General features: G+C 41.5%; 1 protein-coding gene across 4 annotated transcripts in view; it reads right to left on the reverse strand.

Moving 5' to 3' along the window:
* SPATA5 (spermatogenesis associated 5) overlaps window positions 1-27,088 on the reverse strand; it is a 231,720-nt gene that overhangs the window by 64,498 nt on the left and 140,134 nt on the right. For 3 of the 4 annotated variants that reach the window (XM_030019427.2, XM_030019407.2, XM_030019417.2), the window contains exon 15: window positions 1,483-1,647. In XM_030019427.2, the coding sequence (XP_029875287.1) occupies window positions 1,483-1,647 (165 nt within the window). Of the gene's footprint in view, window positions 1-1,482; window positions 1,648-18,689; window positions 18,816-27,088 lie in introns of those variants that run through there. The other variant, XR_005933346.1, reaches the window with a different exon arrangement.

Genomic DNA, 27,088 nt, shown 5'->3' on the forward strand with positions numbered 1-27,088 from the left:
ACCAACATTTAAGCCTGCAGTCCTTTTTATTATTGCCTTTTTTTCATTATAAGATCCCACATTCTGCGGCGAAAAGATGTGCTACACAAAACAGCTTTGCTCACTACGCAGCTTTCATTCATTCATTCCCAGAGCACAGTTTGTCCTGTGCTGTGGAGGAGGAAAGCTCTTGTGGATTTGACTTTGGTGTCTGCCGTGACACAGCTTCCCGGAATGAGCCTGGAGGCTAGCCCAGACACTGCTGCTGCGTATGGCAAGGTCTGACCCCATCCCTTGGATCTGGAGCGCTCACAGCCGTGCCCTCACCAGCCAGAGGTTCCTAGTAGGCGATGCAGCATTTTACAACATACCAGCGTTTAAGCGATAGCTAAATGAGCGAAGGTCTTGCCTGGGAGCATATCCAACGACCGTTCAGTTGAGAAGGGCCTTCAGCATTATAGGAATCACACAAATACTCCACAGTCACCCTCTCTTTTGGACCAAGACAAAAGTTTAGCTTATTTCCCTGCCCTTGTAAACAGCACACAGAAAGATGGGGGAGCTGAGGCAAGCACATCACATTTTCCACTCTGCTATGGAAAAAGTAGTCGGTGACTATGTAACTAAAGATGGTGCAGTAATGCATACGCTAGGACTGGCTACAGCAAGGTGGAAATTTTAATTCTGGTATTTCATACCTTTTAAGAGCTCCAACTGGCAACCTTAATAACATTCTTTGAATTTTTGAAGTAATATAACTACTTTCAATTAATCAAAATGAGGAAAGAATGAAATACCCTTTCACGAGACACTGACATGAATAATATTCAGGGAGCAGAGTGGTGACCACTAACGTACCGATGCTCATTACAACGGCCAGGCAGCAACATCTGCAAAAGTTCCTCCTTCTACCCAAGACAGGAAATAATTGTCTGACGTCCATTGTCAGAAGCTGACTAACTAATAGCAACGAGCTATAACAATAAGTGCTGCTGTGAGGTCTTGAACATATGGAATAGGAAAACACGAGCTTCAAAATGATCAGTGACTCCCTTGCAGTTCCCCTACACTGTCTCATAACTCTGTCTCTCCTCCCTCCACCTGAGGCTCTCAGTCACAATCCTCAATGCAAAAGATCCCTGGGGATGTGGGGAGACCCAGGTGAACTGCCTGGGCAGTCTGGGGGCACTTGCCCCCACCTCCCTCCACTCCTCCTGGCACCACATCCCTAATAAGGCCACCATGATTGTACTAAGGCTCACTCTGGAAAAGGCCCTTCACCTGGCAACAATCATCTGACAGAGATCTTGAAAGAAAAAAGCCCCACAGTGCATTCTGTTTTCTGAGCAGAAACATAGAAATCTCTCTAACATTCTCTTTCATAATTCCCCCCACCACTTTGAGAAGACTCAAGGGATGATACCTGGATGATACTTGATTTCAATTTTAAAAACACAATTTTGTGCACCGACTCCATGGACATTACCATTCAGAAAGTTTTACCTCTGCTCCTGAGTACTTCTCTGTGTGCTGAATGAGCTCTGCTAAGCAGACTTCGTCACTGACTGGCATGGACTGAAAATGAAGTTTGAAGATCTCCCCACGGGTGGCTGCATCTGGCAACGGCACGTAGATAATTCTGTCTATTCGTCCTGGTCTCAGCAAGGCCTGCAACGAAAGCATCACAGAAAAAGTTATAGCACATGGCACATCACATCAAGAAAGTAAAAACCACAACTCAATTAAAAACAATGCCACCAAATAACCAACAATTTCAGCAAAAGCAAGAAGCTGCACAAGAACAATCAAGCTATGTGCAAGAAGGGTTATTCTCCTATGTTAGAATGGATCGGTTGCTGAAAAGACAGTAAGGCTACTTAGCTTGAGAAATACCAGTTAATGGAAAAAAGGAATCACAAAGGAACCATAGTAATTTTCCTAAAATAATAATTTTAGGCTTGTTGCAAGGTGTGCTGGAATGTTAGGACTTGGCAGAAGGACAGGTGGCAATGGACACATCCCAAGTTCAGATCTTCAATCAAGACAACAAGTGGAGAAAAAAAGATTTTTTGAAGTGAAGCTTACATTCTGGATTCATGTTGCTTTATCCCAAATTATTAGAGCTGCACATGCTTACAGAAGAGCAGATTACTCTGACAGTTTTTAATGGAAAATAAGGTTACAACAGGCAGAGGCCAGTGATGCTTAGCTTCAAAAAGGGAAAGAAAAAAAACATAGACTTGCAAAAGCACTGCAGTTAATACATTTTAGCATGTATTAACACTGTTTTTTCCTTCTCTTGTGCCACAAGACAACTGAAAATTCAGCAGATGAATACAGTTACAAGCTAAGGCCCCAACTTTGCAGTTTCATGCACGTATATTGGCCCTTGCACTTTGGTTTCCCAGGGTTACTCAGATTATATATACACCGGGGAGGTGGGAAGGTGACAGAGCAAACGCCGGGAAGCAGCGACAGGCAACGTAACAGGGGACAACGGCCACAAAGGGCAGCGTGGAGGGTTCGGACTGGATGGGAGGAAAAAAATCTCTACAAGAGAAGCGCAGCCTCGGGGCAGGTCATCAGGGAGGCTGCGGAAACTCTGTCCTTGGGGGGTTTGTGGCTCGGCCAGACAAAGCCAAGCCCTCCCCGATGTGGTGCTGGTGACAGTCCCGTGTTGTGCGGGAGGGGGACCGCAGGGCCTCTGGAAGCCCCCTCCAACCAGCGCTTCTGTGACGCTATGCTTTCCGGATGAGGTCAAGAAGTAAACATTATCTACATATAAAACAATTTGTATCCCATACGTAGGAGCAACCAAGTTCTAAAATTTATGAGAAGAGAGGAAGCTCATTTCCCTGTATTTTTAAAAATCTCCAAGATTTTTGAAAACCGTCTACAGTAAAAAAGTAAAAACCCCGCCAGCCTTTCTTACTTGACATTTGAAAAAAACCCAACCTGTGCATAGCAAATGCACATAAGTAGTATTTAAACTATTTTTTAAAAACTGAACAATGTTTATAAGATTCAGCATGTAACCTAAATTGTTTTTATGTTATGGTTCTCCCTTGGGCAGAGTAGTTTGAGTTCCAGATGACTAGAGATATTGCATGGCTGTCCTGGGCTGTCAGCCAATAAGTCTTTTCCCAGCCTGATCATGTCAGTGAAAGTCATGCTGAAAAAATAGTAGGAAAGAGCTTTCCTTCCTGCACAGCATTGATCAAGTTAACACCCTTCCTAGAGTTTCTTTAAAAAGACTGTTGTGGCGCTTCAGAGTGGAAAAATGTATCCTGAATGTTAAGAGATGTCTTGTTATTTTTAAAACAGAACATGAAAACGCTCAGCAGAAAGTGCACGGCACTGCGGTGTGTTACATCGAGCTATCTAAGGATATAGCAAGGCTGTACTGGGAAGACTAAAGGTCCGTATCCAGCCCTGTACCTTGTCCCTGGCAGTGGCCAACACTGGATCCCTACTAAACAGAGCGAGAAGCAAGCCATCCACTGGTATCTCCTCAGCAGACTGCGCTACTTTTCACAGCACTCTTGATACATTCACCGAAGAACTCAACCCACTGATGATAACTCAACCAGTGTGTAATTCACCGTCTAAATCATGCGTGTATCAGGATATTGCCATTTTTTGCCAACACACTTGAAAGAGAAATTTGCATGTTTCAAGACTAGGCTTGGAGGGAGAGGAATTATACTGCAATTGCATTCTGCATGCTCTTAAGGAAATGCCCATAGCTAATTCTATTATTTAGAAGAAACAAGAAATGTTCACATGAGTACGGTGGTGTGCCTCTTTTAAATCAAGGCAGGTTTAATCAGGACGCCTAGATAATTAGAATGTTTTCTAGAGCCAGCTTAGCTTCACACTGATGAATGACCATGGCTGTTGTGCAAGTGGGACAGGAAAAATGCTTGATGCCAATCAGCTGGGAGCAAGCGCTCCCCTGCGTTGCATCGGCTTTCAGTTCTGAGACACAGTCTTCTAACGCGATGGAGCACCCACGCTTGCAAAGCACAACTGCAGATGTAAAACAGTGAATATATTTTTTTTTGCTCAGTTACTAAAAATTGTGTTTCCTCCAGTTCGTCCCAAAAGCTTTGCGTTTTATATATAGTCATAGTTGGAGGCCCAAGTTTTAAACACGCTATTATTACTTTTTGCTACAATCAGGCCTAGGGACCTTATCCAAGACGGCCAGATGTGCTGGGAACCGTACAAAAAAAGCACAAGTCGGTCTCTGCAGCGCTCGCTGCTTAAATATACATAGACAAAAAGGAGAGGAGAGAAAATATTCTGTAACCTCACTTGAGAGAAGAGTCAAATTCCCTCCGGCCCCTGGAGAGAAAAGCAGATTGAACTGAGAGCTGGTCTCCACCAGCCCTCCCGACAGTCCAGCCGGATGGGAAATGTGGTGACCCTGGGCACAGCCTGACCGCTTCTCGCTCTGCTGTCACCACCCTTGTCCCTTTGGCAAGCCGCCGGCCCCCTCCGCTCTACGCTCCTGAGGAACTAAAAGCAGAGGGAGAGAGTTGAGGAAGGGGCAAATCCCTGGTGAGAGGCTGTAGGTGGGCTGCAGAGCCGCTCTGCTGCCCGCTGGTCTGAAAGCGATCGGAGGGCAACGGCAAGTCGAGGCCGTCCTCGTTTGCAGGACGTCACGTTGCCCTCTCAGGCTTTTGTTCTCCGCATACTTCTCATGGAGATACTTTTCCTTTTTGGCCAAAATAACGCAGGGCTCGGAACTGAGCTGCACGTAGAGATCGGTAATACGGGAAGAAGATACCCCTCTTGACGTTTTTGCACACTGAAGTTCCCTCTGGAGGAAGATGAGCTCTTTCGGGGTTGCTTAGAGAAGCTTACCATGGCATTTGGTGTGGACACCTGCAGCAGCGGTGTCAGCTTTAACACCAAGGCCCAGGTCGTGCTTCCTTCTGCTGCGGGCAGCAGCGCTGAGTTTGATGGATGCTGGCACCACCTTTTCCCTCAACGCCGCTGCCTTTACAGACCTAGAAGCTATTTCTCTTCTCAGCGGGGTGTCGCGTGACGCAGGCTTCCCCACGGGAAGGGTTCTGGAGGTTGGTCGCTCCAAGCGCGCCGTGACTTTCACAGGCCGTTCCAGAAGACGGAGCTTCGCTCTTGCAATTTGCGCTTTGGAAATCGCGCGGAGAACGATAAGGACACCCAGGTCACCTCCGGAGCAGCCCGCGGGGTGCACTGGGATCCGGTGCTGACCCGCTGGCGAGGCGGGAGGTGAAGCCGCCTGGGATTGATGCTCGCTGGAGGAAGAGGAGGAGGAGGAATTCGGCAGGAGAAGGCGGTGGCTTGGCTGTGCAGGAGGAGAGGCAGGTGGGGGAGGGTGAAGAGTTGAAGCCGGGCTGCAGGTTCAGGCAGATATGAGCTGCCGGGAGTACAAAATTAACCGCTCGCGGCTGGGAGATGCAAAACTGATTTGAGGCTAGGAGCACACAGAAGGTGGGAAGTTGATGGGGCCAAAATTAATTGATGTGTGCGCAGAGCTACATAATTCACTGATGTTGAGATGTGAGGGTTGCATAATTTATGTAGGCCAGGAAGGGCACAAAATTAAGTAATTGGGGTTTTGGTAGAAACCAGAATACTTCATACCATTAAGCAATTCTTTTGCAAGTTTATGTAATTTTTTTGTTGTTACCACAACAGTTACGAAAGGGGTCTAAGTGCACAGGCACTGAAAGGTTACTAGTGGTACACAGATGCAATATTCTTCAGGGGAGCACTAGGCAAGTGGGATAATCGTCACATAATACATAATATCATCAACAGCAAAAAAGCATTTTAATTAAGAAGAAACTGCTCTCCTTTCAAAAAGAAATGCTTAAATTCTGTAGTAATTAAAATAGAGTATTACTTCAAAATATATCATTGGAAAAGATAGCCAGTTAAAAAATGTGTATTTTGTGTGCAATTACGGAGATAATTATTTCAGGAAAGAAAACTTAAATAGGTAAAGCCAGGAAAATATTTGTGGTTCCTCTTAAGAATGGACTAGAATTAACCTTAGGGCTTTGCTAATTTTCCTGCTCCTCTTTTCCTTTTTTTTTTTTTTTTTTTAAAGCATCCATCTTTAGTTAGCTTTTTCAAAGGATACTTGGCCATTTCAAGAACTACATTGTCAAACAATGCAGAATTATAACACTGACAGGAGCATACCCAGCTGATGAGCTTCCTGTGGGATAGAAAAAATAGCTTTCCTACAGACATACTTCTACAGCCATGCCTAACTCATCAAAATCATTCTTAATCAGATCTTATAACAAAACGTCGTACATAAATGGTGCAAGAGGGTAACCTGACATTAGAAAAAAATAAATATAATTAAAAAAAAAGTGGCAAACTGACAAAATTTTCATTAGCAAAACGTAACTTGCATAGCAAAACATAAGCTGCACAGTAAACGGCATATCGAGGGTGTGTGAGAGAAAGCAAGTAGGTTCAGCAGGTAACGAAGTTCATCTGGAGAATCAATGTTACTGCATGTTCTCTGCTGCAATCAATCTCCACAAGTAGGAACAGATTTTTATACTAAATCTAAGACATTTCCTTTCAAGTAAATACAATTAATTTAATGCAGAACCTAAAAAATGCAACTAAAAGTTGAATCCTGCCTTTGGAGTCCATTGGGATTAGACCACAGATGACAACGGGGAGGACTGGAAATAACAGAACGATCTGTTTCCTTTGTAACTAAATCCTTCCAACTTAAATTAACAATTGCTATTTATGAATGCTGGTTGTGGTCCCTACTTACATGGACTCCCGAATGTGACAGGTACTCTATATCTTGTTATCTAATTTGGTAATGCAATTTTTTTTACTTTCATCACTACAGTATTTGAACATATCTGAAGCATTTTTAAGTCAGCCATATTGTTCCTGTAGTCTGTGCAAGCAACAACTGTTTGTGAGATCCTTTCAGTGTGTTTGCCCACATGTCAGGACAGATGTGTTGCAAGTGTGGAAAGTATTAAGGTAAAAGATAGGCTGAGGAAGTGAATTTGTTAATAGTGATGAAAGGGCCTTCTTGTGCCATCGCATTTATCTCTTGTAGGAGTGAAGTCAGCTCCCACAAAGGTGCTTCTCCTACGCTTTTGAGGCTTACCTCGGTGCCTGATGTTTTCGTTCTCGCTCTGTGCCAGAGCAGGTCATGCTCCCAACGCAACAGACCAGGAAGCGCTTGGCATTTTAGGATCTTTGAAAGTTTCAAGTACGGGAAGCTCATCCTTCCTGCTCGCTAGACAGGCTACTGGAAGCTTTTTGCAACCATGGATTAATTACCAGAATTACAAGGTGCCGAAGGGAAAAGACACATCAGACTGTCACCGTTAAGGACTTAAAAACCACAGTCCGGTGGAGAGCTAAATTTTATTGCTCCATAAGGTTTTTCATTCCCCCTCCATCTGGCACGAGCTGCTTCAGGAGGCAACCTCGAATTCCTCTGTTTCAGGTGACACGCTTATTTGCTGTGTCACAAGGCCGGAGTCTTGTAATTACAGGCTCCCGAGTCAAGCGATACTGCTTTTTTCTTGCCAAGAGCCCCTTTCCCCACACTCTTCTTCCTCCCCACCTTCTTCCTTCTGTGCCAACGTCTGTCACCACCGTCAGCACATGCCAACATCTCTAACCAGTTCCCCTCTTTGATGACTTGTTTGCTGATCACCACCCTTGTACTTCTCCCAAGATTTGTGCAGATTACTCTCTGTCGTCGTTACACAACAGCTACAATTCCTCTCAGGGTGGAGCACTTTGCTTCTTTAACCTACAGTATATCCACTACTTCAAAAACTGCATTCGCAAACAGAATTTTATTAGATATTATTGGAAACTAGCTCTTACAAAATGTTGCAGTCTCTTGTTATCAGTCCCTACGCAAAGACTTCACCTTCTACATAGATTTCTAAAAATCAGGCTGTACAACCCTTCCATCATGTCAGTCTTGCTCAAGACCTGGAGCATTGTGCAAGTTGACAAGAAAAGACATGATAGGTCTGACAGCAGGTGTTCAGGAAGAATGCACACTATCAAGTGGCAGTGAGCACAGCGGGAACATTTTACTCAGGCATTAACCAGAAGTACTAATTAAAGGCAGAGAACGAACACGTGGTTTGATACGCCGACAAACAGTAAACCAGCTTCAACAGGGAGACAGTTTATATCATCCGAGTCCAAGCCAAGATGAAGCGATATGGAGAGTTAACCATCTGAAAAATAAGAATGTAATCTGTCCTTCACTGCTAAGCAGTCAAATGCCCGTGCTTGTGTAGGATTCATCTACTCGCTTTGCTTATCCTCCAGGTCTACTACCATTAGTTAATCCTCTTCCTTCAACCACTGATTTTTACCCATTTCCAGTTCGTCTTATCAGCAGAGGGAAACTTTTCCGTGTAATTCAATGTATCTTCTGGAATTGCTCTCTTTGCTGGCTACCAACAGGAACTAACACCTTCAGCTATCACTACAAATCAGTCTCTTAGTCATTACAGCAAAACACAGTTTACCCTGCAGTTCCAGTGTGCAGAAAAAGAACAAATTCATCTTTCCTTATAAAATGAAACCTGGGGAAAGGACTGCCTTGACTCAATAGAAACCACTGGCGTGACTTGCTTGAATGACATACCCTGCTTCTGCATGTTTCACAGCAAATCAGTCATTTCCACCAACAGCAGTGATTTTAAACAGATACAAGTGTTACTTAGATAACTAAGTTATAAATAGGCAGCGCTAAAAGTGCTTCAAGGAAGCAAAAATTTCTAGAGTTGACGTGAAAGCATATCGAGCCTCCGCACCGCCAAAGCATTCAGAGCTGCTTTTGCTTTTATTTTCTTTCCCTGACATCTGCTGTCGGGCGTGGATGAGGTCCCACCGTGGGCCGAGTCCCCAGCCACCGCGCTACCACCACGCAGCGCCCGCCGTACGGCCGGCTCGTATGCCCCAGCACCCGGCAGCGCTGCCTGCAGCCTGGCATCTGCACCGCAGCCCTCACCTCGCTGCCAAACCGTGGCGGTTTGGGCTGCTCCGGACTAGAGGTAGCTGTGCCTCTGCCTGTGGGGATATTGCACCAAGCGTGTAGTGCCAGCGATTGATTATTCCACTGCTTTATCTTGCCTATACAGCTGAGGGAAGAGGTTGCTGTGCCCCCCCGTCTCCTCCTAAGCTCACGTCCCACCGTCCCTCCGGCGCCACGGGCTGCGCTCCCGCGCCAGACAGCAGCCGTGGTCACGCGTGGAGAACGGGCAGCAGGGAAGAGGGATGGGTGGTGGGGTTACCGCCTCTCCACCATCTAAAGAAACTGCTTGTGGATGCAGAAGGAGAAAAACTCTGCAAAAAAGCTAGGCTTGTATTTCCAAATCTGCACCAAAATATTCCCATTTTTTAAATAAGAGTAAAATCACTGTCCCAACTGCTGTACCTCACAGTCCTGCCACTGACAAGAGTTTGATTAATATAGCTAATTCAAGGGGAATCATGGAGAAAGAAGACTTGAGGAGACTTGTTTCGTTGCAGCAATGAGACCGTGTAAACACAACTGTGAGGAACAATGTGCTCCTTGGCCCATGCAGACAATACCAGAGCACGTTTTTATGTGGTTTTGTTCAGATAGGATTAAAATATCTCAAGAAACCGAGTTACAATCGCTTCTCTTGGCAGAAACATCTGCAGGCAGATACTCTGCAGCTGCAGAACCAGTATCTCCATGCTTTTTTCCCCTGATATTTCAAACAGTTAAATTGGCCAGTTGGCACAAATTACTGCAGCGCTCACTGGGAGCCAAGCTTTGCCCAGGCCTCCATCTATAAAAGTCTAAACCTGTCAGTATCACAGCACATTTTCAATGCAGTAAAAGCAGTGCAAATCCAAGCGACCCTACTGATACAATTCCAGATATTCCAATTTGGCACCACAGAAATTCAGCTCCAAATCAAGCCTCTTACGTGTATTCAAAGACATGGAGGCACCGACAGGGAATCAGGCTTTCCTCACCCCTGCTTTGTGAATATGGTCTCAGAAAAAACTGAAGCAATTTATAGCAGATTCTACACAATCTGCCCATATTTTCAGGACACTCAAACACATGTTTTCAAGTCACAGACTGTGTAAAAAACAGCGCCTGACCTTTCTTTCTCTACATGTTCAGGCTGCAGCTGCGCCGCTCTCTCCTTGCACCCGTGCTGAGCGGCTGAGTCTCGGCTCAGGGCTGCGGCGCTGGCTTCCTTTGCAAGGGGGATTTCAGACAGAAGATCTTGTTCTGTCCCCATGTCCAATCTGAGCAGTCTTACTGCAGTGGCGTACAGATGGAGGATGTCCCAATTTTTCGCTCTTTTCCTGCAATTTTGGTAAGGAGCAGGAGTGATGTAGTCCTTTGCCACTTGCTGGGTCTCACAGAGAGGTTTTGATGTGGAGAAGGCACTGGAACTCCCCCTCTTCTCCTCTAAATGCTATGCAGCTCTTCCTTCCCCATTTCTAATAAAATGATTTTTAGTAAAGTTAAAATTAACTGAAGAAAAAAAAATATCTATCATCAGCTAATAAACAACATAACACACCCTCGTCAGCGTATGTTTACATAAGAGAGTCCTCCCTGCTCCTGTCTAAGAGGCGCAAAACCTCAGGAATGTCAGTTCTTTTTTTTCTTTTCCCTCTTTTTTGGGGGGTGGGGGTTTAATAAAAGAACCCCTTTAGAAAAGATAACAATTACATGTAATGGAACCTGGAACCAGACTCTTTTGGCAATTAATCACCCAGGAGCCGTTGCAATCCTGCAGGCTGTTTCTGACAGATTTTGAGAGCTTTACAGGAATCACTGGGATAAGATGTGCCTGGGCTGGCTTCTGACAGGGACCGATCATGTACAAAGTGGATTGTTGGTTTTGGGGTTTTTTTTTTTTTAGTTTGTATATTCATACACACACACACACACACACACACATACACACACACACACAAACATGTGCACTGATATACACATTTTTGCAGGAGTCTTTCTTTACATACATGGAACAACTGCAGAACTCATTTACTAGCCCAGAGGCAAAAAAGAAAAAGAAAGGGGGGGAAAAAAAAAAAAAGAAAAAAAGCCTTTTCTTCCTCTCAGCAAAGTAGAGCTATCCATCACTTAACAGAGATACTTCCTGTTTTCAAGCAGTTGGGAAGGCATGACTTCCAACCCAAATACTTGGCTTGGCAAACTATTCCTGTGTTGACAGATGCTTTTATAACCACTTCATTCCACCTGAAGTTTCAGTATAAAAGGAGGTGGTTTTTGTTGTTTTTTTTTTTTTTTTTTTTTCTGAGGGAGGAGAAAGAGAAAGCAGAAAGGAGAGGAAAGAGAAGGAAAAGGAAGGAAAATACCACAATTATAACAGCTGGATGACAGAGGTTAGCATAGCTCTGACAGATGTTACCATGTAACCTCAAAATGACATGTTAGAGGAAAAAAAAAACCACCAAACCTGTTCCTTGTAGGAAAGAGAATTTTGAACTCCTGCCAAAATATTACAATTCTCCTCAGAAGCTTTCGAATGCTGTAACAATGATCTACCACATAATACAACATTTTCCATATATAAGCTATGCCTTTATATTACCATTGCTCTGACTGATTAAATTACCAGCATGGGATGAAATTCTTTTCAGAGAGACAACTTAGCCTCAAATGACAAAAATCCACAGCAGGTCAGCTCCATCAGGACCTGCCTTGTAACAGCTTTTCATCTCCTACATTCCGTTTTCATAGGATTCATTAAGAAGACATGCTCTAAACAGTTCTCGAGACTGAACACTTCAGTGTGTGACAAACAGCGGTAAAAACATGCCGCACACAAGAAGATGTATTTGTAAAGCTGCATGATCGTTTTTATATAACCTTTTGTCATATCAGTTTCTGTATTGCTTACACCTGGTTACTTCAGTGATTACCCTACCACAAAAATCTTGATGACTTTACCTGGCTTGTGACCAAACTTTCAGACCTGTCTAACAAACTACAGATAAACAAAGTGTAAAAGAAATGTTGATGGAACAAACCAGGTATGTGAAACAAGCTGCTTCTAAAGAAAGAAGAGATCGGCAGAGAGGTAGGCAACATCAAGGAAACAATCCAGAAACAGTTTCAAAAGGAAATCAATGACTTTCCGTCGTTACAGCCAACACTGTGGCAGAAAAAAAGTAGTTTCTGGTTTTCATTATTTGAAAGATCTTATTTTACTACCATGGCTCTGGAAGACCATTTGAAGCAATGAAGTAGATACTGGTCACAATAACTGTAAGCTAAAGGAAAAGTCATTCAACTCGTAGAGCGAATAAAGTCACGACATAAGAAATATCACTCATTTGTACTTGAAATTGGAAACCAACATGATCTCGTCTTTTTAAAATCTGTCTTGAGGCTTATATTCCTAAAAGACAGGGCGTGAAACAAACAAATCCTGTCTTAAACCCCTCTCTTTGGGAGGTACAGCCCTCCTGCCCCTTTCGTAACTAAGACATACTGGGTACAATGCAGTTGCCAATACCATTTGAGACCGGCTAAGGTATCTTGGATGTCTCCCTGAGGCTGGCAGGTATTACCAATGAGGCTTTCTCCCTGCCAAGGGGATAGCTGGTGGCCAGGCAGGAGCCCGCTGAGCAGAACAAATAGCACAGGATGCCTCTGTTCAGGCCTCTGAATCCCAACCATGGGATTTTGGTATAGCAACAACCAGAAGACACAGTATAGGTTTTTAACTCACTACCCAGCAGCCCACATGTCCGAACACCAACGAAGCCCTCTCCCCCTTTCAAAAAATGCACTCCTAATCCATTTTTAGTTATAAATTGAGGAGGAAAAAAAAAAGAAACAGGTAAGTATATACAGTAGGAAAGAAGCCTCTAAGCAGCATCTGCTAGATGTAGGACATCTAGCAGTAGACACGCAACGTGAGTCTTTAAAACACGGCCACGCAGCTAAGGAGCCTTTCTGGGGCCAGACAAGCATATCGGGGAAGACGACTTTTTGGGAACAGCCAGATGTGGTCACCAAGGATGCCACCGGCGTAACAGCGCAGGTGACAGTTCCAGAGATTGAGAAAGTGCGGGTAATACCGAAGAAATGCATGCTTGATTATAAAATCCCAGATAGCTACATGCCAGGATATTAATATAGTCAAGACACAGGCTAATTAAGAACAGTGGTGCACTGGCTGGGTCAGAAGCCAAGATACTCTGCTTGAAGAAAAGGCCCCGGCAGACATGCCTTCTCTTATTATTGCAAGCAGACAATCACTGACTTCCTCCACCCGGATGCAGGAAGACAACCTGGTGGTTTTCTCCCTCATACCAGCAGAAACCACTTTGTGTGTTGATCTTAGAAACTTGTGGGTGGTGCTGAGTTTACATAAATTACAGGGCTTACTGCAGCTGCCAGTTGCAAGTGACAGATAGAGCTTGGACTCTGGGATTAAAATATGTACTTTCTAATCATTAGGCCTGGAGCGGTGCTGATAAACGTCCTGAAATCATTTTACAGGTCTGCCAAGTGTTTATAGCCCCTAATAGACATGAAATATTAGATTAAAACCTTTGGTGCCACCCAACTCACATTTTTTTCCCTACACTGCCAAGATTTCCTTGAAACATATGTGAGACTCTGCTGATCATTGCCCATCTGACTTTCTCCTTGACTGTCCCCAGCTTTGTGAAGTCACTGGTAATGTTTCCATCTCCAAGCACTTTTCAATGGAGGAATTATTTTGGTCAGCCCCTTTTACATGTTCTACAGTCAGCCTGAAGGCATTCCTGCCATGGCAGACAGTCTGGCATCAGATCTGGCTTCATTCTTACCACATATCCTAGATATTTCCATCTTCATTTCTGGATAATTTAGGAGATTAAGTCTTGTTCAACTCCCTGACGAATCTCAGTATTTGTTATAAATTCATTCCATTTAATACCTACTATTTCCCCGAGGCATTTACTTTCAAAAGCTTTTAGACATCTGTCTGTACCGTTGGTGGATTTCCAGCTTTCACATCCAACTGTTAAGGTGGAAACAAAATTTCAGTGGAAGACTCATAGATCGGTTTTAAATTGTGGATTATCAACACCTAAATCTTCTTTATGCTGGTAAATGCAGCTGTTGTCTCGCTGATATATTACACTCTCTCTTTCTGCACATCCTGTTCGTTCACACCTTACTGCCATGCAATGTGAAGACGTCTGGTTTGCGTATAGCTTGTTTTTGTATCACATTATCGCAGGAAAAAATTACTGTGGTTCTCATTATGTCTATTTGTTTTTTAACTTACCTTCTTTTTTTTTCCCTTTCTTTTGTGCATGAGTGTCTGTTGGATCTAGGTTACCTGGAAAACAACCTAGCTGTGGTTTCTGTTAAGTAACATAATGCATGTTCTATCTGAGTCAACTTTTTCTCTCCCACTCTTTCCCACTTAAATGAACAGTGGCTCCAAACAGGAGAGGTGAAAGATTGCACCTCTACTTGATACCATTGTCTGCATAAAGGAGTATTCATCCTGCTAATGTGTACTTCAATCAAGTAAGCTGCACCTTGATCTAAAGTCTTGATGAGGCAATTACTTCTCTTAACATACCCTGTCATTTCAAGATGTTACAGGCTCCATCCTGATGGACACAGCCAAATATTATCTTTAAATCTATAAGTATAATTTAGGTTATAGAACATTGGGGGAGCTGTTTCAAATGAGTGTTTTGTTGAGTTATGGTGCGGATAAATCTGATCAGCACATGATCTTCTGTTCTACTGAACTTCAACTGATCCCTTCATTCTGCCTGAAACAGCACAGGAGAGGACTTTTCTACCAACAAAAAAAGCACAGCATCACGCTAATTATTACAGTAGTTCAGGCCATCTTTAATTTCTCCTCTTCTTTTTTTTTGCCTTTTTTTTTCCTCCCCAATCACATTTTTTCTACTGACTCCATACTTAAAAAATTCAGTTATTTTTACCAATGGCTTTTTTCATTTTCTGGGACTGTATTCATTTATAGCTTTCCCTGGTTTTTGCTTTTGTATCAAGTCCTTCCCTTTATGCTGTGAGCTTTATGAGGATATCTACTTATAGATCATTTATTTGCCAAGATTGATAGACTATTGCACTGCTCAGCTGTTTAGTATTACCATTGCTTAATTTCTTACTTTTCTGTTATAAAGATTTGTTTTCACCTTAGTGGGCCTCCTGAAGTGTATAAATGTATGCTGCTAAGTGTTTTCCTATCACCTTTTAAACACTTGTTTATGCTTCTGTGATAAGGTCATCAGTGTATCTCTTTTCTCTTTTTATACTGCATTTACTTGTGGTGTAATTTATAGAAATTGTTTTTTTCCCCCTGAAAGGGTATGTTTGAAGAATTAATTTGCATAATTTTGACAACTTTTACATATATAAACCAGCTATGATTTATTAATACTTGAATGCCTGGAAAGCTGCATTTATTGTGCCAGCTATGAAGCTGTCAGGCAGAAAGGAGGAAAACAAGCCATGCTGAGCTCCTGAGGTAAATTTGCTCTTCAGATAGGCTTTCTTGTTAAGTGTTGGGGGAGTTTTACTCTTCTTCAGTTTACAGGTGTCCAAATAGGTGTGAGCCTCCTAACTGAACAAGCCTACTCTCCTTATGGAATGCAAATTTTGGAAACCTTCAGTAATTTCAAAACATAAATACTTAAGTTATTACCATACCCAAGCTGTACATTTTCTCAGCTAATATAGTGAGAAGCCATTTCAGACCCATCCTGTTGCCAGTGTCACAGAATCCCACTCTTCAGCACTGGGGAACTGTAACGTATTAGCCAAGCAGAAAAAATACTTGACTGCACCATCATTTAAAAGAAGCATTGTGTTTTTCCTACCAAACTTCACTGGTGAGTTATTGCTCATTTGCAAAGCGGAAACAGGAAATATCTTCCGTGTTCATAGCTAAGGTCTTCCCAGAATTTAGCAGTGTTTGATCCTGAAAGCTTATTAAGTGAGTTGCTTGGGAGTCACTTTGAACTACTAGGTTTATCTTGGGCTCTAATCACTGTTTAGAAATAGATTTGAACTGTAGTCAATTTAACATAACAATTTGATTACTCCATCTGTCCTTCCGTAGTAATACTCTCAAGATGTCATGTAGGCATGCAACGTATCATTTAAGACAGACAATAGCACAGTTCAGGATGCAGTCTAGGAATAATGTGCCCAGAGCTTGAAGTTGCCCAAGGGCAATGTGGCTTGTAAGGAGACACCTATGTCTATTTTCTATTGATCTGGATTTCCCAAAGCATTTGCAAATTGCAGGAACTGTATCGAGACATTTTAAGTTTAGATTATTCTAACTTCACAGAGACATCAGTACTCAAAGCTGCCCTCTAACAAAGAGAAAATATGAATGGTTGCCCTTTGAATATGGACAACTCTTGAGCTCTAGGGTTAGGATTTATCAAAGGAACCTAAGGAAAAAAAAAAAAATCCTACTTCATGTTAGTACCTACATTTCTAACAGTAAGAGCTTCAGAACTACTGAAATTTCCTCTCACATATTCTTTAGCTTTGAAAATTATATTCATTCTTCAAGTTTCTGAATCCATAAAGCCATGCTTTGGCTGAAGGCCAGAATATGCAGGATCAGAGAATTTCATTTTACTCAAGCTGCTCTGATGGAAAAATCAGAGTTTCAGATTCTTTCTGGGGATGCAAAGATACAATCTTTTGGTACCAATAGCATATGCATGCAGAAATTAGTCTATGGGAAGTCTATGCCAGGAAATTCAGCTCCTCTCATGACAAGCACCAGAAACAAAACAATCGCAGAAGCTGGGCGAATTGCCTGGGTGTTCCCTGAAGGCTTGCACATGTCCCCAAAACCCAGACCTGGCACAAACCAAATCCCAGTTAAGAACTGTCACTGTCACCGGCTTAGCCTATGCAAAGATACTTTGGGTAAACACTACATTAAAGCAAATGCACCCTCAAAACAAATGCCCTCTATGGACTTAAAGGGAAAACACTGGACCTAAACTGAAGATTAAAGTCCTTTCTTGGCTGCTATCACTTACCTAAGCGACCCCATTTTTAGTTTCTCACACACCAGATACCATCAGGACTGAAGCATGTTGGTCTAAATTTAGTTTCTGACACAGACCACAGTGTACTCACAAGATGCCACCCACCCATGAGGAACTCCGTTTAATGGGGATGGGGCCCTACTGTACAGTAGTCAGGACATGCACAAAACATTGAGCATCCTGAGGGCATGTGGGGATGGGGACCCAAACAAAGAAAGAAGGAAGTTAGGAGAAAAAGGAACTTTATCAGTGTTTCCAAAAACTAAGGCCACAGTCATGATACCTGAAATTGTAAGCCTGACAGAAGTGGGATTCCTAGAGAAAAACAGGGTCACAACTAAAAAATAGTGAAATACCATTCTGGGAGGCCTCCCTATTCTTGAAATACACTTGATGTGTGAAGATGGATCGGACTAACATGCAACTGCTGAAATCTATTCGTAAGATATTTGACTCAAATGAAGGAAAGGGTTTCTTTTCTTCGTCTTCTTTTTCAAAGGACTGGACCTCCCTTCCAAATTTTGAAAAGCCTGGCACTGCTAGAACTTGGGCTAGTTATGACACCATTTTACTGTAGACTTCCAGGCAGCAAAAACGTACTTGGCTATGGAGCACCTTTCTACACTGAATGGCAGAAGCTCCGCTTCTTGAAACTTCACAACTAAACAACATACTAAGAAGATTTCTGGAGAGAAGGTTCCTCTATATATATGCACAGCACATGATGACATTCCCAGCAGTTACTCTTTGAATCGTTATCTGCACTTCTACCATTTTTTCAATTCAGAACACAGGAAACACTTTGCTTTTCTACAGGAATTACTAGAAATTTCTTGGTGCTGTAATTTCTGACGCAAAGGGTGCTGACAATGAATCAAAACCCACTTTTTAAACACAGAAATGAAGATAATTAAAACATAAGCTGAAATAAATTGTTCCCCAGACAGAGTTGGGGATTATGACTGTCAGATTTCGATGCAACTATGACTTCTCGGCTACAGTACATAATTGCAGGGCTTCACTGGGTGAGCAATCCTGGTCCTGGCCCTCCGCCTGCAAATGCTGTTAACCAAAGAGAAGAAAACATTTATCTGCCGAAGTTCAAAGAGCTCTTAAGCGTCCTCTCGAACACCAGGCTTCACCTGTTTATATATTGCTCGGATTTCATCATAAAACATCCATTTCCCTCCTCCTGCCCAAGAGGAGCTCTTCTCAGTTCCGCATCCATAAACCTGAATGGTTTATGCCAGGCTGAACGGAATCAAGCCATGTCCCTGCCTTCCCTGCCTGTGCCGACATGACAGAAAAGCGACGACCGGAGGAGAGAAAAGCTAAAGGGTACGTCCCTCCCAAGCCTCTGGGAGGGACGGGACAAAGGTGATCTAATACAAAAGCCTGCACCTGGGAAAGCAGCGAGAGGTACCGTGCTCCAAATGCAATGCAGCCAGTTGGGCCTTTTAATTTTATTTCCTAATAGTAAATTCCAAGCCATGGGAAGGGTAGTAGAATAATTATGATACTCTGCACCACAGGAGGGTATCACAGAACTCCCCCAAAAGTGATTTTGCTCCTTCAGAGTAGGTAATATTAATAAGATGTCCTCTTACTTCAGTGGCCAGTTCAGTCATCGGATGATGTAGAGCTCTGACCCTGTGCTGTGTTCAAGCAGGCTCTCATGGCCGTAGCTGGGCACACGTCACCTTCGCACGGTGCACAGTCCGGTCAGAGCCCACCTGTGGAACGGGACATTTAACCCACCGCATGTTGTCTGTGCAGATCTACATTAGATTGCAGGTATTTTTAACAAAGGAGATGGAGAGGGGCTAGGCACAGGGACTGGAGGAGTACTCTTAATTGCAGCTATGCCCTTGTATGTCCTTTTAAATCAAGTATGGAACTTTAAAAGTATGGACTTTGAAGCATTTGCTGAGCACAGGAATAGAATGGCTAATGGCCGAGTCCCAAAAGTTTTTCCAATTATTTTTTTAGTTGAGATTTCAGTATCACATCTGACATTTCCTTCACAAAGAAAGGGCCAGTTTCAGGTAAAATACATATTGGAAGTAGATAACATACACCCAGAAAACAGATTTTGCCAGCGTATTCAAAATGAAAATACTTTAATTTGACAAAAGACCATGTCGACGCATCTCCATGAAGAGACTGGTGCTTGTCTCAATTATTCACCTTTTTTTCTTGAACTCAGACTATAAATGCCCTAAATAATCCATTTTCTAAGAACTGGATTTGAGATTGTTATAATGTAATATAAACACCACTGCTTAGAGAACCATGCAGACAGTAATATAGACAATGTAAGCAGAAATGGTCTGATCCACTGGCAAAATCTACCCTACTCAAAGTAAAACAGCAAGAAACAATTTTTCCACCATCTTTACAATAATCACCACATAACTATACTGAATTTATCAAAATGAAGGACTACTTCTCACTTTTTTTGAATTATGACTTGATAAACCTGGAATAAAATGTCTTTTAAATTTCGATTAACTACTATATACTAACTAAAGGGATGATAAATTATCATAATACAGCTGATGTTACTATTCATATTGCTGAAATGAAACTCGACACACTGCAAGTTGCATCAGAAACAATTCCTTTAACTTCCTATTTGTACTTTCTTTTAAATTAAGACAGACTATTGGAATGTCCTGAAAGATATTTTTTTTTCTATTACGTATTTCCTGCTGTTTTTTCTTCAGGTTTTCATTCTTGTGAATTTCAGTGAAGCAGCTGTAAGAGGTAACAATTACAGCAAAAATGTTTAATTACCCAACTAGCTTTTAAACAGTACCTGGGGGCACATACAGTCCTCACATGAAGTTACTTAAAAGTAAACCCACAGGAATTATTGTTAAATAATGGTACGATTATCAGAGAAAATTATTCTCTGTGAGTCATTTTACGTTAATTACAATACATTATTTGAAAGGTAACATAGATGCAGTTTATTCCGCAGTGCTCCTAGGAGAGTTTAATGAGTGGTCCCACTAGGAGCCATAGGCAGGAACTGGACTGACACGGCCCTCGCACAGACTCGCTGCCTGCACCAAATCCACCTCGCGTACGCGGGAGTCTACATCGAACTTGGCAGTAATGGACTGAGGCAATAAAACTAATGAAAATCAGTTACAAAAGGCTACAAACAGCTGTAAAATATTTAGAGAAAACCATGGAATTGAAGACCTGAACAGACTTCCAAATCCTGTTTTCTAACACTCTTAAAATACCCACTCCACTTTTTAAAAATCTCTCTAAATGGTGGTTTGATTTAACAGTACACTCTAAAAATCTGAGAATTAATTCAGAAAAAAGCTATTCAAATACCATTTATAACTGATGGGAGAATATCACTCAGGCAACATTTATTAAAGTATAAAGTAGAAAAGTAGCTGTTAATCTCTACAATTTTCACTCTTCCAGTAGGAAACTGGGTCATGCACATATTTTTTTGAAGACAAAACCTCTTCTTCTATAGCAGCCATCATTTTAATATGAGATTTAATAATATATATAGCTTATATATTACTCACATGTGCAATACCGTGTTTGTATGCATTGAGCTCAACTAGAGTGCTGATTGCTCAGTTCTATGAATTAGACTACAGAGGGTTTTATTTTTCAGAGCTTGCTTCAGATTATTATTCATAGTACACTTCCATTACCTTCCCAAATTCTTCACTGATGAGTCTACTGAAGGGAGAATCACTGTAACTATGTACAGATACACTTATTAAGACATAAGAGCCCCAGCCTGACGTTGTAAACCAGCGTAGCTCCACTGTCGTCTCTGGCACTTTGCTAATACTTAGAGCAGCAGAGGCTAGTCCCAGAAATTAAACAGTGGCCAGTGGCTTTTCCATGATATGAATCAGCAAGTTTATATAACCTCAAAATCCTAAAACTTGGGTGGTTGAATCTTACTCATTATCCTGTCATTGAGTCCTTTTGGCCAGCAGGGAATTCCAGAATTCGGAAATTATCTCTAACTCACTGTGATCAACGCACGAGGATTACAGACGGCTCTATTCTGCCCCAGGGGATTAAAGCCCAGGTTAAAGAGCTTCCTTACCGGGGAATTGCAGCTAAAATGTAAACCAGCACTAACTGTTTCTACCACAGAAGAAAAGCACCTGGAGTTGGAGCCAGACCATGGAGGAAGGAACAAGAGAAAAGTGGGAAAAAAAGAAGAGCAAGAAGAGAACAGAAAAGGCCAAAAAGAAGAAAGCAGAGAGAGAATATTTTTCATTAAGATGCGTCAAAAGAGCCAAAGATGTCAATAGGATTCAAGCACACGAGCAGCTCTTGAAAGGATCTGCCATAATCAGCACTGCAGTTTGATAGCGAATAGAAACAAACACCAGCAGCCAGAGTTGCCCAGACTTTTGCGTCCGTTTTCTGGGAAAGACTTCAGGGTAAGAACTTTTGGGTCAGAAAAGCAAGTAAAAGACTCAGAAACGGTTATGTGGTGCCTCCCTGGAGTTTCTGCTTGGACATCGTAAACTTTGGTGGAAACACATTCTGCGGGCACCCCAGCCGAGCCGTGTCCCTTGGGATGCACGCGGCTGTCCCTGCCGCTGCACGGTGCCGTGGGGCAGCTGCCAGCTGCGTGGCCCCTGCGCGCAGGCTCTGGGGACACCCAGTGCTGGCCAAGAGCAGAGGGGTGAAGCACCTCAGCTACAGTACCTAGCAAGCACAGTAACAGCATTTCCAAACCAAAGTACTACTTCCAGTGAACTAGGTATCTCATGTAAAAAGTCCAAGTGGTTAGTAAAGAAAACCCTCATTTCTGAATCAGAAATGTTGATTATTCATACGAAAAACTGATCTTACTTTTTTTTACCACAGAAGCATCTTCAGGAAGTTATCTGACATAAGAGGAAAATGAAGCCTGTTTTTCTTCAGTCAGATGGCTCTGGATATCTCGACTACACTTCGACAACTTTAGGTGAGATAAAGAAACTGCATCAAGTCTTTTCCATGTTAAAGGGAACTACAAAGGGAACAAAATTAAGCTGTCGGCTTTCTAGAAATAGGAATGGTTAAAAATTCTAGCTTTATCTATCCAGGCTAGCCAAGGTCAGATGATTTTAGAAATTATTCTTGATAATAATTGATAATAGCATGGAAACTATTTGCTAATATTTTGCTGGAAAAAAAATTCTTCCAAGTTATTCCACATTAACATGGTTTGCCTCTTAGCACAGAAATTCATAAAAGTTATGTACCAGTTTGGTACATAAGACCTGATCTATATAACCATAAATGAAAATTAATCTGAAAGATGAACAGTGTAACAATGTCTATTCTTAAATTCCTCTGATAAGCACATAGTAGAACTCCTCCAGGGAATATGCCCAACCTTTCCTACTGTCTAAACATGTTACCCTGAAGTCTTTACTATCATCTACACATAACATACAATGACGGGTTATCCTTGTGTAGTTTGACACAGCATTAGAAGCAGGACTTGGGAAGCTAGCCAAATACCTGAGGCTAAATCCCTAGCACATTAGAAGTCTATTTACTATTGCCTATAATGCTATTTTATATATAAAAATGCAAAAGGAGATCCATATGGAATCAACTGTATTGTTCATTTCTGTGCTTTTTTCTTCTCTTTTTTGTTTTGTACATGAAAGAACTAGGTCAACATTTTCCAGAATTACCCAGCTTACTTTATATGATGAGAAAGGAAAAACTTTCCTATTATGAACAGTACAACATTTATGGGAATTTTCCTCATTTGACTTCTTAGAAAAGGAAACACAGTAGAAAAACCCTCCACCGTGTGGAATAATACAGATTTTTATGTGAAATATCAGTACAGACATCTACCACTTGAGCTAATAAAGCAGTAGCAGTCCATTAGGTGGGCCACTCACCAGAAGAAAATGAAGAATATATTGTGCCTTTGGGTTTCACAGCTCTGTTTTGATTTCATAAGTATACAGAGAAATCTAGATTCTATATGACATTTAATGTACCAGTTACAAGATCCATCTGCTTGATTTTACCAGTATCAACTTCTACATCAGTTCTCTCCAATTTGTTTAGCCACTTGATACCCAGCTACATGGATGCCATTGCTCTCCACTCTTCTACACCTCCGGGTGCCCCACTCTCAACTTTCAGCCCTCTGAGCAATATGGGTGAGAAAACCAAAATGACAGCAATGCCAGAATAGATCACACCCAATGACAACTGTTTCATTTAGCTGCCACCTCCATCAAGCCTCTAGCATACATGTAGAAATCAACGTTTACTAGAAGTAAAATCTGCCCAAATCTGGACAAATCTTTCACAAAGATAACAAAAGGTACACACGTAACAAAAGTTTGAAGCCCCTTCTCTAGTGTACAAGGGGTGACAGAGCTGCTCAACCAAACCACAGTAAAAAAACCCAAAACAGTATCAGTATGGGCAAAACCAACCAGTGGGGAAAGAGATCATTCCTCTGTTAGTTTTGTCCTGAACAACACAGAAGTGGTGTTTTTGCTGACATGAAGAAAGCTTGAAGTAGGCAATGGTCTCAATGGTCAAAGAATCGTAATGTATAAAGATCCCTATAACTGAACCATTTGACAAAGAGTTGGACAGCTTTAAATATAGGCAGCACTATCTAGATCACCTATAATAATTCTAAAAAGCATCTAGGACTTCAGCTTCACTAAGGCAGGAGGCAAGCTTGTGTCATCCTACCTTGTCAGTGAAGACACAGTATTTTCAGAATTAGCTGACTGAAAGAGACTCCATCATTAAATTGTCACATGGGATGGTTAACAGGCGTTACCTTCACATGAGTTAACACATGGTGTTAAAAGAATGGGCAATGTCTGTATGAACCCCATTGCTGATCCCACTTTTACATGAACATCTTTAAATCCATCCAGTTCTGTCTTTAATCTGTTTGAAATTAATATAAATGAGGTCTTTTAAATTAAAAAAAAAAAAAAGTAAATACCGCTTTGAGTAGAAGATGGTAGGCAAATTGGCAACATAGGTGTTCATTGAACCACAGCGACTGGTGTAGGTCATTCCCAAGAGTCTTGCCCCACTTTCTTCCAGCCCCGCTGCCAGGCAAACACTTGCTGCCTCAACAGTAGTCAAAAGCCTAGAGCATGCAGAGGAACACATTGTTCCCCAATATGTACCTTCTTTATTACCAGCCATTCATAAAAAACACAGCCTCCAGAGAGGCCATTGGGTCTTAAGATGCCATAGTTTATATAGTTATAACCATAGTTCATGCATATTAACAGTATCATGGGTAGATACCCACTTCTGCGCATTGCTACAAACTACATTTAAGTCCCTTGACAGTTTATGTCCAAAGTGGTTTGGGGGTATAGGGCTTATTTTAAGGTTTATTTTATTTCTTTTTCCAGCACACTGACATTCCAGCTGATAGCTCCGGAACAGTGTTCACATTCCACTATCTCTACTTAAAAAAATTAAAAGGTTATAGTAAGCAGAGGAAAAGGTAGCAGATACAGATAAGTATAGTGAGTCACATACTCACCCCAAGGAAAAGTATTGCTTACCTTTGATGAGGTAAGTAAATAATTAGCTATACTTAAGGCACTTCTCTTCCAGTCTCTCAGAACAGTGTTACACAGGCAAAAGCTTTTGAAGACTTTAAGAAGGGAAACACTCAAAATTCATGATCTCTCTGTGCAGGCAAAATATGATGCCTGCCAAACTGAGCATCTATAGACAAGATCTTGAAATATTAAACTGATTAATGATGGTAATGGTTTTCCTTGATAGACTGCCTCATAAATAAAATTGATAATTTTGCTAAACCCAAAGTATTTCTCAGGAATATGCTCACTTTGATGAAAGTTTTCTACAAAACATTTAGGGGCTTTGTTTCCCTATTGAGAGAGAAGCAATGGCACAAGCATATGAGACCAGAGCCTAAAGAAACCTTCTCTTTAGAATAATTCAGTGATTATTTTTTTTTCCTTATTTAAGGGGAGGATAAGTCAGATTGTTGTGTCACGAGCGTAAATATTTTAAGTGTCAGATAATAAACCACAGTGAAATGGGGTTCACTTGGCTAAATATAGATACCTGTCTTCAAGCTAATCACCCTGCACACCACTGATAGGGGAGTTTGAGGTGTAATTGATTTTTTCATTAAAAAAGATACCTAAATAAAGTTATTTATGCCCTTAAATCTCTAATTGACTATAAAAGTGCAATAGACTATAAAGGGAATCAGTTTGATTAGCTTAGCTGAATCTTTTTCTGCTCTTCACCATTGGAACATTTATTTTTACCCTCATCATCATCATTACAAACCCAAGGTAAATATGTAAGAAAACCCAGAACCATTTAGCATGACATGCTTTTACGCTAATAAGATTATCATCTTATTTGTGTACCCCTTAACACTTATCCTACAAAATAATTTTAGCCTCTGGATAATGAATTATAATATATAACATAGCATAACTAAGAACAAACCCTATTTAAAAGATCTGACTAGTGGCAAGATGCTAATGTAACAACAGATGTTAAATAGGTGTAATATTTCAAATGATTGGGTATTTTTCATATTAAAATATAGACGATGAAAGTGCAGAAATGCAATGAATATAATTTTCTTTTGTGTAGTCACAAGATAAATTTATATGATTCAGCTCTCATAGGTGTTTTTTCTCATTTTATTTTAGTTTTTACTGGCCAATTCTCTGGAATGACCATTCTTCGTTTAAAGGCCATTCTCTATAGTGGCTTATTTAAGGAAATTTTCCTGAACACAAATACTCTGTAATAGGTTACAGAAACCTAAAACTCCATGAAAACAAAGGGTGCTCTGATGACGGAAGAAAATTTGAAACAAGAAAGAAATACTGGAAAGGTTCAGAATAAAAACAAGTTATCAAGCACAGATATTAGCTGCTATGGCTCTACAAACCGTGTGCCACTTCTTAACCTTTCACCTTGGGTGGCTTCTGGTTCTCTAAGAGCTACTGAAAGTACTTTTCAGCTCCTATCAACATTTGGTACTATAGACCCTAAGGCTGCTAAAGAATTTGTAGCAATACTTGTTCTGTTTGTTACCGACTGACTTTTTGTGTAAGACCCTGGTGTTCACATAGCCTCTCTAACCTTAAGTAGCATCTCACCAGTCTGCAATATTTTGGTGTAGGCAAAGAAAATTATTTTATATAGTTGAATCATTAAATGATTAAAAAAAAAAAACACCCCACCAAACTAATTAACATCAGAGCATGATTTAAGACCAAGCAAGAAACATCAAAAGACATTACAACATTGTTTGATGCTCCTCTCTTGGCAATAAGCCTTCCCCAATTTCACAAACAGAGGGAAAACAAATGTTTCCAGTTACACGTATGCTCGCACAGTAAGTGAGGCCAGACCTTTCTCTGTTAACTACATTGGTATGCCTTAACTGCCAATTGGCTTTGAATATTTCTCAGAAATACGAGGTTCCTCCTGCAGCAATGCGTAGATAAAAAGGGACAAATATGAGATGAAAACATACTGACTTCCAAAGGAGAATAAATGGATATGAATACAGTGCAATGCAGTATGAAGAATTTTATTCCCGTATAGGCAATCACGGAACATAAAATTCTCCTCAAGGAATTAAGGTAATCACACAAAACCTACAGACTTCTAGGGGTTGTTGAAAGCCTGTGTTTCGTTCAGAGGAAAGTAAAATGAGAATTAGCCCCATCATTCCTACAAGCAAATGCTACCAATGAAATGAGGGCCAGCTCCTTAGTGCATCCCATCCTTTCTTACCGCTCACTCTCAGCCCGGTCACCTCCAGAAGGCAGGCAGAGCGCTGTAGGAATGCAGGAGCAGGACCCTTTTTGTGCTGTTGCCTCTGAGATAATGAGAAAGACTGGATATCACGTGAAGGAGAAGCAGTATGACTGTGTTGTCAAAACTGTTCCAACAAACAGGTAGAAATCTCAACAAAACATTTTATGCTTTGTAGCAT

Source organism: Aquila chrysaetos, chromosome 1 (genome assembly GCF_900496995.4).
Source record: "Aquila chrysaetos chrysaetos chromosome 1, bAquChr1.4, whole genome shotgun sequence".
NCBI lineage: Eukaryota > Metazoa > Chordata > Aves > Accipitriformes > Accipitridae > Aquila > Aquila chrysaetos.